A 16,279-nucleotide genomic window follows, 5' to 3' on the forward strand; every position below is an offset into this window, starting at 1 on the left:
CCTGGAAATTTTTTTTTTTTACTTATAGGGCCTAATTTCTTTTGCTGAAGTGAATATAAAGAAGGCATCTTCTTTATATTCACAGCCTTCTTTATGTATACAGGGTATTCAACTTTGTTTGGTCAGATTCTCAGTACAAGCTGCCTTCTCATAGAAACTAGACACTCTCACTTGGTCTTGTAAGCCAAATTGTGACTCCTAGCTATCAGAAATGTATGTCTTAGCAGTGTAAGTGAAGGAAATGTTTAGGCCTACCTGACCTGTGTAACACAGGTCACAGAACTGTTTACTTATGTATTGAGCCCATCTATTCAAGCTTAGTCCTTTAAGGTACAGGGATGGTATTGATCTAATTAATTTTGTGAAATGGTAGCTTGCCTGTGAAAACTTAAGACCTAGTGAGTTAAAGGGATAGGAGGCTATAGCTGTAGGTGGTTGCCTCAGACTCTGTTGAACCTTTCAATGAAATGTTTCTTCCTTGAAGCTCTGTCATTTCATATAAGCATGAAAATGGGCTCCAAGGGATCTGGAAGCTGCAGTACTCCCTCACCTCCCTCCCATGGCTCCATTATACCACTGTTACTTTCTTAGAGATGCTTTATTTGTTCTTAAAAGCCTGTAGTGGAGGCTGAATGAGCTCTGGAGGAAATCTAGGGCTTCACTCTTTGTTTTGGTTTTTTTTTTTTTAATGTGCGGTTTTTTATGTAACCTGTATTTGCACAGAGAAGGTGGAGGGCAGTTTATTTCCTTCCTCTCTGCAAGTCTACTACTTGAATATAATCTAGAAACAAGAAACTCGGAAATTACCTCCTCGTAGATTGTTAAGGATCTCTGATAATTCTCTTCTGCTGAAGAGGATCTTTCTTTAACTGACCCGTTTGTATCCTGAAATCTGGTGCTCAAAACTAGAAGCGGCATCCCAGCTGAGGTCTTCTCAGGGTAGCATATAGTAGAAGGATTTCTGTTTTGTACATCCTAATGTGGTGTTGGCTTTTTGGTAGCAGCAAATAATTTTTGGTTTGGTCTACCATAACCCCTTCTCTCTGATTCTAACCCATTTCCTAGTTCAGTCTATTTCACAGAATCAGTCACAGAATGGCTGAGGTTGGAAGGGACCTCTGGAGATCATCTAGTCCAAGCCCGCCCTCCTCAAGCAAGGTTGCCTGGCATTGTCGCCAGTTGGGTTTTGAGTACCTCCACAGATGGAAACTCTACATCATCTCTGAGCAACCTGAACACTTAGAGTGATCAAACAGCAAAATAAGTGCTTCCTTGTGTTCAGGTGGAATTTCCTTTTTTTTTTTTTAAGTCTGTCCATTGCCTCTTGTCCTGCCACTGAGCACTACTGAGAAAAATAGTGCTCTTCATTCCCTTCCATCAAATATTTATACACATTGATAAGATCCATCCCCAAGCCTTCTCTTCTTCAGGCTGAACAGTCCCAGCTCTCTCAGCCTTTCCTTGTATGAAAGACACCCCAGTTCCTTTATCATCTTTGTGGCCCTGCACTGGACTTGCTCCAGTAAGTCCATATCTCTCTTGTACTGGAGAGCCCAGAACTGGACACAGCACTCCAGGTGAGGCCTCACCAGTGCTGAATAAAGGGGAAGGAGAGAATAGAATCATAGAATTATTAAGGTTGGAAAAGACCTCTAGGATCATCGACTCCAACTGTCAACCCAACACTACCATGCTTCCTAAACCATGTTCTGAAGTGCTGTGTCTACACGTCTTTTAAATACCTCCAGGGATGGTGACTCTACCACCTCTCTGGGCAGCCTGTTCCAATGCCTTGAGGATGAACTCCCTCAACCTGCTGGCAATACTTTGCCTAATGCAGCCCAGGATACCGTTTGCCTTCTGTGCAGCAGGGGCACACTGCTGGCTCATGTTCAACCTGGTGTCCACCAGGACCCCCCAGGGTCCTTTTCTGCAAAGCTGCTTTCCAGGCCCGCAGCCTGGCATGTGCTGGTGCATGGGGTTGTACCTCCCCAGGTGCAGGACTTTGCAATTCTGCTTCCTGAACTTCATGAAATTCCGCTTAGCCCAATTGTCCAGCCTGTCCAGGTCCCTTTGATTGGCAGCACAACCATCTGGTGTGCCAGCAACTCCTGGTTTTGTACTGTCTTCAAATTTGTCTATACTGTACTTGTTATGGTTTTTTCAGACCTCATCTTCAATATGTCAGCTGAAAACTTGGTTGGAATTCTCATCCTGCCCTCCAGTGAGCTGGCAACACTCTTAGCTTAATTTTTGCAAACTGAAGTCTACATTCCAGTGTAACATCAAGTAAATGAAAAATAGTTTTAGGCCTATGGCAGACCGTTTCAGAACCACATTAGAAAATCCTTAGATTATGATAGTGCAACTTTAATAACTATTTTGTGTACAGTGGTGTTTTTTCCCAGCAAAGTTGGGTATGCTCAAGCTGTTACTTCACAGAATCACAGAATGGTTGGGGTTGGAAGGGACCTCTGGAGATCATCTTGTCCAACCCCCCTGCTTGAGCAGGGACACCCAGAGCAGGGGGCACAGGAACGCATCCAGGCGGGTTTTGAATGTCTGCAGAGAAGGAGACCCCACACTCTCCCTGGGCAGCCTGTGCCCCTGCTCTGGCACCCGCACAGGAAAGAAGTTTTTTACTCATATTTAAGTCAAGCTTCCTGTGTTCCAGCTTGTGCCCATTGCCCAACATTTGTGTTACACTTAGCAAGAAATGAACACTTTTGACATGGTTGATGGAGAAACTTGATTTTGATCTGCCTGCGTTCATCCCTGTGCATCACCATCTATCTCTCCAGACATTTTGATTAATGTAGTGATCAAAAACTTGCTGCTATGAGAAGATAGGGCTGTCCTTGGCTATGAAGTCTGCTATTAACAGTTGTTTCTTTTCCTGTTGGAATATACTGGAGAATCTGAGCACAGTCCTGATCTGGTGCTGACTTTAAGAAATATGCTGACTTGGTGCTAACTTTAGGAGACACACTGAATGAATTGGCTGGTGCTAAAGTTAGGAAATAAGCTGATCTGGTTGGTGCTGACTACTTTAGGAAACATCTCCTTCCATTGCTTTCGTTTAGCTGTGGGTATGTTCATATTGCCTGTACTGAGGAGGCTCATTGCAAGGCTGCTTGGATCCTCTTTGTAAAGGCAGAATGAACTTGGAAGTATTTTTTGAAAATGCTGAACATCTTTTCATAAAGAAAAAAAGTCCCTTCCCTCAGGAGGAGCAGAAATCAGTCTGAATCCCTCTCCAGTGCAAAGGCTGTTGATTTTTACTTTTTCCCTCGTGGAAACATGAACAATTGTAGCTCTTAAATCACTTATTCGGGCTGAAGTCAAAAGAACTTGAGGCAATATGAGACAACACTTGTGAATGTCCTGTCCCTCAGGTTATCTTGGCTTGTTTAATCATATGATAACTTGTGCTGGTGAAAGGGACTGGTGCTAAGTTTGCTTAATTAGCAAAGTCTCAGGAGACAGAGGACTTATACCTCCTTTATGGGTAGCAAGCAGAGATTGAAGTCAGACAAGGCCATCGTATTCTGATGTTACGGTGACAAGAAGTTGAACTCTCTTTGCTTTACTGCTCTTCTCTTAATTCTCTGATGCTGCTCTTTGCACGTGGAAAGGCACAGCTTGGATGTGGAGGAACACTAAGAGTGTTGTCCTTGCCCTGTTGTAGTACTGCTGATAGCTCTTTTTAGGACCGTCTATTTTAAGAAGTGCTGCATGGCAGGCTTGCAGCAGCACAGCGGAGGGGTAGGCAGCCTCTCTTGAGGCAGCAGCAGATGACTAAAACTGTTAATGTGGGTCATTGCTCTTGGACAGTGAAGCTGGGGACGGTCTGTGTGATGTAAAAGACTTGCAATGAATTCTCCTTGATTCATCACGTAAACAAAACTGGGATCAATCTGAAATCCGTTTCTCAGCTGAGGAGAAAATAAAAAAGCTTTTCATGGGTAAATGTGACCTTCTACCCATCGTAAAAAGTGCAGTTTTGGACCTGTTAAGCCGGCTGGCACCCCCTAGAGCCAGGGATATGAATGGCATCATTGATCTTCCTTGTTTTGAACAGAACTGCAAAGTGGCAAAGTTTTGGCTTTTTACTAACAGTGGTTACATTCTTCCTTATTTTTGATTACCAGAAATTAATTTTGAGGATTACAAATAATTATGAAGTATTAATCTAAGTAGATTGGTAGCTGTACGCAGGACGTCAAATCTCCTTTGCCCCTTTTGACTTCAGCAGTTGTTCTGTGAGGGAGATGGTTGGCGTGTTCATGAAATAGCATTAAGAGCCATTACAGGGTGGCAAGTATGTCCCTGTAACTAATTCAACAGTGTCATTTATAACTGGAGACCTGTAGGGTTTTGTTTTCTTTCAAAGCTTCACAGGATATTTCAATTTGTGACTAGAAGAGCTGGAATTAGATTTTTAACTTTTTAAAACCTCTGAGAACTGTTTAGGTAACCATCTGTCTTGTAGCTGCAGTAAATATATGCAGCTTAGATGCTGCATTGCCGTAGAGTGGATTCACAGAGGTCAAGTGTGGGCTGATTGATTTATAACCACAACACCTTCACTCTGTATTGAAATCTTGTCTTGGAATTTTGCATTATTAATGTATCTACCTAGGACGTCAAATACAAAATGTTCTTATTCTATAACAGGATATTTTCTCTTTAAAGCCATCAAAGCTGAGAAGGTGGGTAATGCTTCTGGGCTGTGGCCACACTCCTGCGGTGCTAATAATTTGGTAACAGTTTTATATGGGACATTACAAAATCATATTAACTATGCTGAGCAATTTTACTCTTCTTGAGCCTTCTCTTTCCCTTCTCTTCACTGCCCTTAAGCTAATAAGCCCTTTCACGTAAAGGTATTTTTGCACTCTAAAAAGTAAGTTCAATGCCTTTGGAGATCAGTGTGCTGTGCAATCTTTTCTGTCTCCCTGCAATGCCAGCTGTTTTTATGTGGTAAATGTAATTGGAAACATAGACTGGGTACTTCTCTTTTGTAAACCTCTGTCTTGGAGGTACACAAGAGAACAAACACCTGTAAGACAGGTGTATAATCTGTGTGAGGGGGCTAGATATGCGTTGCATGGCCTGATTACATCAAGAGCCAGTGTACCAACTATTAGTGCTTTTCTTTTACAGACTCATCGGGAAACAGTTATCTTGGATATTTTTTCTTGAATGGACTTTCATGTTTTCTATTGTAATCTTGTGAATATTTTAATACACTTTTTTTTTTCCCATTACTGGTTTGCTGGATGAGTATTACCTGCTTAGGGACTGGGAAGGGAGGGGTACTGAAATGCACCACCTGTCTTTCTGGTAATATTCTTCAGTCACTGCAGCCTCTGTCAGCTCAGTCAACAACACAGCTGGAGGGTTCACAGTTTGAACTGATATCCTGTATTACCACTTCAGCTAGGAGGACTAAGAAATGCTAGTGAAACTGTAGCAGAATATATATAGGAGAGAAAGAGCTTCTCGGCAGGACAGCCTCTAAAAAAGGGGAGCTGACAGACCATCAGGTGCATGTCTTGTAAGAATGGAAGATGCTTTCCTTAAAGTATCCTGCACAAATACTTTGCACAGGAGAATATAACATAAATAGGGTGAGAAAGGAGGGGACATCAGTGCCACAACAAGGTGCTGTAGCTCTCCTAACTGTGGAATGGTTTCCTTTCCTGTCCACCCTTGCCGCGCTGGAATGATAACTCAAATGGAGTTGGGGGATAGTAGGGACTTTGCAAATCTCCAGGATTTCAAGGCCTTCATTTTCCTGGAAGCTGAATTCTGAAGGAGCTACTCTGTCTCACAGTTACCTTTTTCTCCTAGATAAAAATTCCTGAGCTCTGGTACCAACTCCTACCTTTGGTGGAAGAAGTCTCAGAGAACCTGCCAGGGACGCTCCTTCATGCCACGCTGTGAGCGCAACTGCCTTGTACTTCTCAGTAACAGATGAGCTTCTGCAGTGTAATGTAAAGCCTTTGCTCAGAAGCTATTTCACGGTGACACATTTTTCCTCTTTATGGGAGGATGCTGGCTTTCAGGGAAGGCTTCAGTGTTTAGCCACAAACATGCCACAGATGGGAGCAGACCACTGCCTCCAAAGCTTTGGAGAACTGACATGTGTATGTTTCCTGAGCACACACCTTCACAGGAAATCTGCCTCTACTTAAGGAGGGGATGCAAAGTGAGTAGTGGAAGTTTTGGCTGTTTATTTTTCACACTCCCAAGAACCAGGTACTTACCCATGCCCCATCTTCTGCCTCTAGTTGTAAAGGATGACAGAAGCTAAAATGCCAGTGGCACATACTAGTTTGCCCTCCTCTTGTTAAAGATGGTGATGGCTGGGAAACAAATGAAGATATACCTAGTTGAAGCCAAAAATAATATCCTGATGCTACCAGGGAAAAGCATCAGGGAATGACATGCAAATGCTACTGATGTTGGCTACTGAAAGTATAGTAAAACCCCACCCAGGTCTGATGGTGACATGAAAGAAGATTACTTCAGTCTGAGGCTCTGGCTGACTGTCACAGAACCATGTCACACCTGGCACTGTTCAGCAGAGTTGGATAAGGTGGGGCGACTCTAGGCATAATCAACAGTTTCTTTTAAAGAGACAATATATGACACAACTTTACTTCAGTTTAAAAGGTTGCACTTTATTTAAGTGTATGGAGATACCTTGTTATTTGCACTTAGAAAACACTTGCTCTCTAAATAGTTAGATTTCCTCTTTCATTTTCTGAGGAAAACATTAAAATTAGTGAAGCTAGGTCCCATGGGGAAGGGTTTGTGCGTTGTTGGATTTCACCTGTTGGGTTAAGCATCTCTTTGCTGCAGCTGCTCTTGTTGTTTTGCTTTTAGCTCCCGATTGTACCTACAGGAGGAAAAAAAAAGCACAGACTAAGAATAGAACACCAGTTCCAATAACAGCATCTTCCTAACAATCTGTTCAGCAGAGGAGGTTTAAAATTACAATGGACTAGAGGGTGGAAACTCGGGATAGGATAGTTTAGTTCATCTAAGAAGTTCCAAATTAGTTAAGTTTGCCTCATTCCTGGCCAGTACTGAAGCCAAAGAACTCCAAATTTTCCCTCAAGAAATAATTAAAAGAAAGCAAGCAAGCTGTTTTGCTTAACTGGGACTGACACGATTCAACACTGAAAGCTGACAGAACTGCAAAGCTTATGAGGAGGAGAAAGTCTAGGCTGTTCATTAGTCAGACCTACAGCTCTTAAAGAATGTCTTAGACCCAGAAACTACAGCTTACATAGAGCATTCCTTAAAAAGTGCTCTAGCTATACTGGAAATATTTAAAGCTTCATTCCCACTCAACTAGAAAACTAACAATGTAGCAAAAAAGTTCTGCAGTGTTTTTAATTAATTGTTCAGTTCCTCTTGCCTGTTGCACTGACATTGATGCTGGTAGAATTTATAAATTCCTGGTTAAGATGAGGTGGTGTGAATTAGTTATAGTATGTAGAATAGCCCTTCTTAATACATACCTCCATATTCGGAAGAGTTGAGAGCCGCCAGCACAGCCAACAAAGAAGTTCACAGCAAACAGGCTCCAGTTTTTAGGAATAATAACTAGAGAGTACCTTGACCAAATAAGGCCTGTTGAATGAAAGGGAAAGTACAAAGATGTTAAGTCTTTAAAGTGAAATAATCAGACATTCCCCTAAGCTTGGAGACAGAATCATGGGCCACTTTAAGTAAACAAGTTTTACAACTTCACGTTAGGCAACTGCTTTTCTTATAACTAGCCATTTCTCAGTTAAAAGCACATCAAGTGCCATTGGGACAGCTACAGGTATGTATTGCGTTTTTCCAAAATAACTACACAATAAGGTCAATTGTAGTCTTAATATCAAACAAAGACCCTCTGTGCTCTACAGAAGTCTAGACCTTAATCCTCCAGTGCAGGGTAGTGGCATTTTGCTGTAGTATATCCAGCTTGCTGCACCAGCTTAGAGATTACAGAATCCTCCAGTCAAGAAAGGTTTACATGCCATGCAAAATGCACAGTGCTGTGTCAGATATCGCAATAAAGTCCAGAGAAGGAAGAAGATGGCAGCTGTAATTTTGATTTTCAGCTTTAGCTTCTACAAGTCCCGACCCTGACAAGATCTGGTGGAACACCTTAAATACAGAATACTGTTTCTGCTAGTGTGAAAATTCACGGCAGACAGCAGTGCAGCCGTCCATGTACCACTGCTTCCAAGAACTTTTAACACGTGGAAATTCTTTCCAGTTACATTAGTGTAATTACCCTACCATTGTTTAATCCCTTAAAGTCTGTTCTAAAAAAGTCACTATATCCTGGACTGATTTCAAAATTACTTGACCTGAAGCAAAAGAGGTCACTTAGTGGAATGAGAGGTATCATTGTAACTTAAGGATGAAACTCGTATCCTAACTCATAACAACTTGCTCTGGACAATTCCAAATTAAGATGTGTAGAAAATCCCGTGGTAGGTAATCACAGAGCTCTTACAGATTTAATAACAAGTATAGGTCTATCCTAGAGTTATCACCTGACAGCAATAGTGAGAGCTAGCATATGATAGTTAAGCCTTTTCTATAGAAGTGGATTAGTACTGATGGAGGATTCAGAAAGAAGTGCATGCAGTTTTAGAGAGGGTGCTGTGTAAAAGCATGGAGTAACTTTGGCTTTACCTGTGGCCATTAGTACTGCAGACTGTGCTGTGCTGAGCTTTTCTGCTGGCCTGGTCATATCAGCCATTCCAGCACATACCAAACCCTGTAAAGAGAAACATCAAGTGAGCACCAGTCCAGTGCCAGGACCTCCTGTAGCAGATCAAACACTTTACAAGGGGAAGCTGCTTCGCAGCTCGGTGCTTATTCTATACACGTTATGCAGGAGATGGGATGTATTATATGAGCAGGGTAATTAGATGCTCAGAGACACCATCCACTTAGAGTCCCTTGCGGTAGGAGTAAGAACACGGTGATGAGGGATGCAATTGGCTTGCAATAAAATCCCACACAGTGGCAATTTTTTATTAAAAACAAGGTTAATTTAAGCACAGATGCTTAAGAAAGCAACTGAAAAAAATGGTTTTCATGCAACAAGTAGAAGCTTAACTAAATGAGGCCCTTCTTCCTAAAGCTCAGGCTGAGATATTGCTGGTGAAGACATAGATATGACACCATATAGTCTTCGCTCAGCTTCACCTGAGGAGGTAAAAGTACTTATTTTTTAATATAATTTCAGTAAAAGTAGAAAAACTCCAGGTGAAATGAGGAACAGCTTGGCTGATCTACTTGCCAACATTACTAGCAAACAAGCTGCATGATTTGTTTTGCTCTGTTATTGCCCTCTGCTGGAAATACAATTTTATGTTCATGTAACAGGAGTTCACAAAAAGCAAAACAAAAAAACCCGCAAAAAACCAAAATCCCACAAGTAAGAGAGTCCTGATGTTTTTAATTCACTGACTGCCACTAAGGATTCCTTTGGCTCCAATCAAGAAACCCATTTTCAAGGGTAGAGACTTCCTGTGTGCTGCCTCACTTACGGGATTGATGTTGCTGTTGTGGTGTCACAGAGGTACAGATTTTCAGCACACCTGAGTAACTGCAGTACACATGCCTTTGCCATGTAAGGGAAAAGTAATTTTAATTTCTCAGTGAAGAACTTCACTGTAAGCTTAGAGCTGCATGTTCACAAAAGAAAAAAGATCCGTGTATTAGCTCTGTTAATACAGCAGCTGTCGACACCAGCCTGCTCAACAGAGTTGCCTGTACGCTCAGGCTTGAGCACATTGCCTGGGAGAGCCTCTGGAAGGTTAACCACAGTTACTGCAGCTTCAGTTTAGATTGACAAAGAAACCAAGCTACAGCTTAGAGTGTAATGCATTGCCTGTGGCCTATAAAAAGTTGGAATTCACAGCAGCAAACTTACGAACCAACTAGTGATAGGAAGAGCAGGTTATATCCCTGCTTGTTATCAAACAAGGAGATCAAACAGCTTTATGATTTTACAGCTTATTTTATCTGTACCAACACACCAGCTAGGAGTACAGTGAATTAGAGGGAGGCATATACTTCACCTGCACACAGCCATAGCCAAGGGCTGTAACCAAGTGGGAAGCTGAGAGCTACTGATAGCCAAAATGGCAGTTGACTGTTTTCGTTTCTAGGTGGTGGCTGCTTGTGTTTTCTCAAGATTACATTGCACTCTGACATGCTTCAACCTGCCTTCAGGCTTTGAGGCTTAGGAATTGGCTTCCTTAATATACTCCTCAAATTCCTCAATCTCAGAAGAAATAATGCTTTAAGAGTTTTGAATTATATGCTAGCTCATGCCTATCTTGAGCAACAGTTAATGTTTCACAAGAGAAAGATTTTGTGAAACTTTCAGCCAAGAGTACAGTTTTTTCCACACAGCATTTTTCCCCCGCTATAGCCCCTGCATGTTGTGCTGTATATGATTAAGGCTAGTTTTGTTAATGTATATTTAAAAATAGAGCCTTGTAAAAATGAGGCAGAGAGCACCTTTCTATAGGCTCAGATATCTGCTGGGAAACTATTGCTTGCTCAACAGGTTGCTGCAGGTTGCCCTCTGACTGACATCCACACACCAGCCGGCCTCATTATACTTACCCATTTCATAACAGGTGCCCAGAAAAACACTGTTTTGGGACCTGAGGGAGGAAGGGGAGGGGGGAAAGAAAAGTTAAATTATTTGGTGAGATGTAGCTGCTTTAATACCCACAGTAAGTTTTGTTGTGTTTTTTTTTTTAATAACCAATTTTGTACATTAGCACAGTTTCTAGCACTGTATGAGCCCTAACACCTACTACTCAGTTCATTAACTCAGTGCATCAACCTTCAGCTGTGTCACCAGTCCACCCATTTCCACAACAGGTGAGTAGGATTTTGTATTTCCTTTTTAAGCAAACAAGGACTCTAGAGCAGGCAAAATGCATTTATAATGAAAAGAGTTGGGAAAAGGCCTAGGACTAGTGAGGTCAGTTTCCATATAATGATTCAAAGCTACTCCACAGCTGAACTAGCAGAATTAGCATTTGAAATCTTTGGAACTGAATCTTATAAACTAAAACCCCAAAATATTTTATTACTGGTACTGTAACAAGTCAGTCCCTCCTTCCTTTCCAAAACACAGCCTATCTCTTCATGCTACAGAAGACATGCTGCACAGAAGCATTAGGTGGTTAAAGTGAGAGTAGAAATTGCAAGCTTAAATAGCAGCAAATGCCACAAGGAGAGCGTCCTCATGCACCTCTGGATAACCATGTCCTTTTAGGAGAAAAAATGCTTCCCACCTAATCAACCCCACACCCCAACAATCTACCAACAGGCAAAGGAGGATTGTGGGGGAAGGGGAGAAAAATCTACAGAAGGAAGGGAGAAAAGTCAACAGAATGGGATCTGGGGGGAAACCATCTGTCTTACAAATACACGTATCTTACAGTGGTGCTAAAACAGCAACTGGTTGGTTGAAACAAATTACTGTAATACCACACCTACAACATGCAGGCTGCCAACCATGTCAGAAATCATTCATCTAGGACTACTGCTCGCAGTCTTAAAAGACAGACCACAATCCAAAGTATCAACCCACCACACTGGGAGACAGTCAGGACACAGGTTCTGATTTCATTGAAACACATCAAGTTTTAGCTCTCACTAGGCCACTGCTTAGTGTTCTGATAACATGCAAGATGAAGCCAAGTTTTCACTGTAATGTGTTACATATTATGAGTAAAGTTTTAAAATATAAATGATAAACACTAGGACTTTGCTTGCTTGCTTTTTACATGAGCTCATTTCCCCCTAACAATTCAACCTTAAAAAGGCTTTGCAGTAACTATTTATACCCTGTCTTTTAATCACCCTCAGCTTTAAACCTATGACTTGCAAAAAATTAACTGTTAGGTTTCTATAGCAAGCAACTGTGAAGCAACTCATAATTTGGGGGATAAGACTAATTGTTACACATAACAGTTGCTCCCATCACCTTAAAGCCAACTAAACCCTATAAAAGGGCAGGGCAACCGCAACACAGAATGCAACAAAAACTGGCTTGGCAGCTTTGCACAAATCCCTCAGACCCACCACTGCTTGTGACAGCGATCAAGTTTCAAATTGCAGTTAATAACTACTAGCACATCACTTTTCGCTTGGGTAACTGATCGTTTCTACCTACACGGGATTTAATTTTTTTTTTAGGATGTGTGGGGTTGTGCAGCCACTAACACTGTCTAATATTGTTGAATAAATACAGCTCAATATTCATCCTTTAAAGACATAAACCTCAGTTGCTGTTCTCTTAGGCAGCTACTTAGTATGTCAGTATCAGGCTGCAAGTATAGCTCTTTACAAATCAGTCTCACAAAAGTCCCATGGAAGTAGTTTTAATTACTATAATCTATTTTCTTCTAAAACACAAATACACGTTTGGAGTACTGGAGAATGTGGGGTGAATATAAATTATTAAATTGACATTCTCAAAACAACTAGTAAAGTTTTCACGAGGCTGACATTAATTTTTATCAATACTAGATAACCTGATAAGAAACAACTGAAGACAAGTAAGGTACCAAGCCAAGCGTGTTATAAGGGAAGTTTGTCTAACAGTTCTGCAAGCGGAACACCTCTCCTGGAGGCATGCCAGCGAGCAGCCAGCCCGGACGAGCTCTTCCCACATCCTGAAACCCAGCAGATTTCAAGGATGAATGTGACAGCAGCACATCAGAGCAGGGACATACCGAGGCTAATTTGGATATTCATATATGTGTCCACTTTACAGAATTTATGATTTCTATTACACGTAAGAACTCTTCATCCTGGAGAGTTTAGTTTAATTAGGCAAAGCAAATGAAAGAGGCCAAAGGACAGAGAGTACACGCTCAGCCCACACTTCCCCCTGGCTGCCAAGAGCCATGTTCCCTGCTCTGTGGCAGTTTGGGGAGTTGGTGTGCTGCACACCAGGCCCTTTGCTGTCCTCCAGCAGCCTCGCTCTCTGCAATGCCCGCCAAAGAAACAGCTTTTCAGACCAGGCATCAATTATTTTACTGGATGTCTTCTTTGTGCCAGAAAAGAAGTAAGCATTGTTCTTCATTTCTTACAAATGATTTATAGTTTCATGATAATGATATTTATATTCCTAAATTAGACTAGACACTTGGATATCACCAGAGATAAAATTTGAGCCTTTCATTTTTAACCTACTTCTTTTGCAGTCAGAGTGACATCTATTGCATAACTTTCTCCCAGACCCACGTTCAAGACATTCAAGGTTGAAACAGAAGTGGCAGAGGTTCAGTTTCAAAACTTGCTTGCTCTGTGGCTTTTCTCATGCCATCAGTAGGGATTACGGCAGATATATAGACATATATAGATACATACACAGAGTCCCTAAAAACTGGTTGGTTTTTTTTTTTAATTAACTTCAACACGACGATGGTGAACAAAAGTGGCCCACTGGCAGTTCTGTGAAGTGAAAAGCTCTCCAAGAGAACCTCCAAAGCCTTTTTCAATTAGTACTACAGTTCTGATGGAGAATGAACATAGAAGTTCTGAATGCTCATTGTGCCTTGCGTTCAATAAAAGCAATGGCAAGCTGCCACATTTCACACAGGGTGAATGTGGCACTCAAAGGCCTGACACCTTTACAATGGAAGTGCTGGGCACATTGACTCTTTATATACAAAAATTACATTAATGATAAGTGTGTGTATATATATATATAAAAAAAAGCCTACGTGTGTAGGTCTAATGAATTCAGAACAAATCAGACATTTCAATAACTGCAGTTTTCACTCTTTAATTGTGATTTCTTTAAAGCAACAACTTTCATTTCATGAGGGGACCATTCTAGGAGGATGGAGCAACCGACTAAAGTCCATTTTCACAGTGCGTATTCCAGGTAGGTGAAGAGTCAAGGATGCATATCACACTGAAACAAAACAGTGGGAACAGCTGCCTATGGAATTTTAGGGTTTTATCACTCTTTTTAACTACCCAGTGCAATTTGTTTACATGCCAAACATCACCTAAATGGCATTGCAGCAGATCACTTTACAAGAGGTTTCTCCCTACTAACACAAAAAAGCCGTGTTTGCTCAACTAAAGGTAAGCTTTAGGTCAGGTAAGGGTAGCTCGTTTCAGGGAAGCTCGGGCCTTTCGGCGGCCAAGGCCCTCCAGCCCACAGGAACGCCTCAGCTACGCGAGCGGATCCATGAAGGGCAGGAGCTGTCTTCGGTAGCGGCGCCGGACTCGGCGGAAAGAAAATAAAGTGCACAGCAGCTTGACTTAAACCGGCGTACACTTCGAGACCAGAAACCCTCGCCTGCCTCACTCGCTCCCCGATGTTTTTTCAGCCCGCCACCCTGAAAGAAGCGGCGGCCGAAGCCCCCCCAGCTCCGAGCCGCGGAGAGGCGGCAGCGACAGGCAAGGGCGCTGCTTCCTCGCAGGGTCGGCAGGGACAACTAGCCCCGCGCCTGGCTTGCTTTTCTCCTTCCCACATAAAAGCAGCTTTCCTCTAACGACCAGGACCCCGCTCCTCGGCGGCTGTCCCCGCGCCGGAGCGGGAATAACAGAGGCGCGGCCCTGCACCCCCCCCCGCCCCCAGCCACGACACTCCCGGGGGGACCCGCCGCTGAGGTGACACCTCAGCCCCCGGCCCCGCGCCCGGAGGCGGCGCAGCCGGGCACCCCTTGGGCCGCCGCCGCCACCACCCCCGGCGGGAGGACGCCCCGTTACCTGCCGGGTGGTTGTAAAAGGGCCGGAACCGCGGCGGCAGCATGAGCTCGATGCGATCGAGCAGGCGATGGTAGGAGGCGCGGAGCCCCGCGACGGCGGCCGCCATCTCGGGTGAGCTCCGGGGTCGCGAGGCGGCGGTGGCGGTGGGGCAGGAGAGCGCGCACCGGCAGCTCCGACCCTCCGCGACCCGCCGTCCTTCCACCGCCCCCAGCAAGCCCCGCCTACCCGCCACAGTCCCGCCCCCGTGCCGAGGGGAGGAGCACCGCCCCCTGAGCGCTGATTGGCGGCCTCTGCAAGGGGCGGGGCGAGGCGGCGGAGTTCGCGCAGTGCTATTGGTTAGGGCGGCCTGTCCCCGCCCCGTGAGGAGAGCTGGCGCCAGCGCCCTCGGGGGAGGTACCGCGGGCCTCTCTGGGCAGGGCACGAGCGCCCGGCTCAGTGATGGCCGCCGGGACGGCTTCAATCTCCCATTCAAGATGGCCGGCGCGGGAAACCCTGGGCCGCAACTATACGCCCACACCCAAGATGGCCACCCCGCGGCTTCAGCGCTTGGCGGGAGAGCCTATTCGGCCGGTGAAGCCATTGACGACGTTGTCGTCACCCGTCATTTCCACGACGGCCCGTTCCCATTCGTGGGGCGGGGTTCCCCCCGCGGCGACGTTCCCAGTTCCCGCGAGAGGCCTGTAGCCTCGGTGCGCCGCGGCCCCCTCCCTCGCGCCGGGGGGCGGGGCAGGGCGGGACGCCGCGGGGGGCGGGGCGTCATGGATGGGGGCGGGGCGCTGAGGCGCCGCCGCCGCTGATCGCTCCTCGTCGGTACCTCGGCGCGAGGCGGGCGTGAGAGCGCCGCGCGCGCGCCGGCCAGCCGGTTTCCATGGTGATCGCGAGGGGTGGCGGGGACCAGCGGAGCGCCCGATAGCACAAATACACACGCACCCACGCACACGCCCCCCACTCCCCACGGGGCCATGTCCCGCGGGCACGGCCCCCACCTGCTGTGGGACGTGCGGAAGCGGAGCCTGGGGCTGGAGGAGCCCGGCCTGCTGCGGAGGCACTACCTGGGTAAGGGCAGGGAGTGAAGGGAGGGGGGCGAGGCGGGCACCGACGAGCCGTTCTTACACCCCACACCCCCCCCCCAGCGATGGGAGGGGGCTGGGCGCCCCTCTCCCCACGCGCGGGGCGGGGGCAGGAGACAGCGGATCCCTACCCCCCACCCCCCCCAAGCCACCCCGCCGCGCCCTCGGCGGGGTCCCGGTCACGGCAGGGCTCCCCGCTCCCCTCTCCAACCGCCCCGCTCTGCCTCCCTCCCCGAAGGAACTGTTGCGTTAGGGAGACCCAGCCGGCAAGTTGGGCGGCGGCTTAAAACGGCGCCGTGGTTTGTGCCCCGGGGGCCGAACGGGGTCCGGATTTACCGGCCCGGAGCCTCTAAAGCCTGCCAACGGAGCGCGTCAGTGCCGGGATCACGGCGTGATTTTACCCCGGGCTTCCCGGAGCTTCCTGG

At 45.4% G+C, this 16,279-nt stretch overlaps 2 protein-coding genes across 7 annotated transcripts in view; one reads left to right on the forward strand and one right to left on the reverse strand.

The window, feature by feature from the left end:
• Window positions 1-6,663: 6,663 nt before the first annotated feature.
• On the reverse strand, window positions 6,664-15,053 carry MPC2 (mitochondrial pyruvate carrier 2). Its single transcript, XM_075103187.1, has 5 exons — window positions 14,785-15,053; window positions 10,660-10,700; window positions 8,710-8,794; window positions 7,536-7,647; window positions 6,664-6,907 (listed from the first exon to the last, which is right to left on the reverse strand). The coding sequence occupies exons 1-5, from the start codon at window positions 14,888-14,890 to the stop codon at window positions 6,850-6,852; spliced, it is 402 nt and encodes a 133-aa protein (XP_074959288.1). The 5' UTR covers window positions 14,891-15,053; the 3' UTR covers window positions 6,664-6,849.
• Window positions 15,054-15,539: 486 nt separating this feature from the next.
• Window positions 15,540-16,279, forward strand: part of DCAF6 (DDB1 and CUL4 associated factor 6) — an 88,841-nt gene continuing 88,101 nt past the window's right edge. For 4 of the 6 annotated variants that reach the window (XM_075103201.1, XM_075103208.1, XM_075103216.1 and 1 more), the window contains exon 1: window positions 15,549-15,840. In XM_075103201.1, the coding sequence (XP_074959302.1) occupies window positions 15,747-15,840 (94 nt within the window). In that variant the 5' untranslated portion in view covers window positions 15,549-15,746. Of the gene's footprint in view, window positions 15,841-16,279 lie in introns of all 6 variants that reach the window. The other 2 variants (XM_075103223.1, XM_075103239.1) reach the window with 2 other exon arrangements.

Source organism: Phalacrocorax aristotelis, chromosome 1, assembly GCF_949628215.1.
Source record: "Phalacrocorax aristotelis chromosome 1, bGulAri2.1, whole genome shotgun sequence".
NCBI classification, from domain to species: domain Eukaryota; kingdom Metazoa; phylum Chordata; class Aves; order Suliformes; family Phalacrocoracidae; genus Phalacrocorax; species Phalacrocorax aristotelis.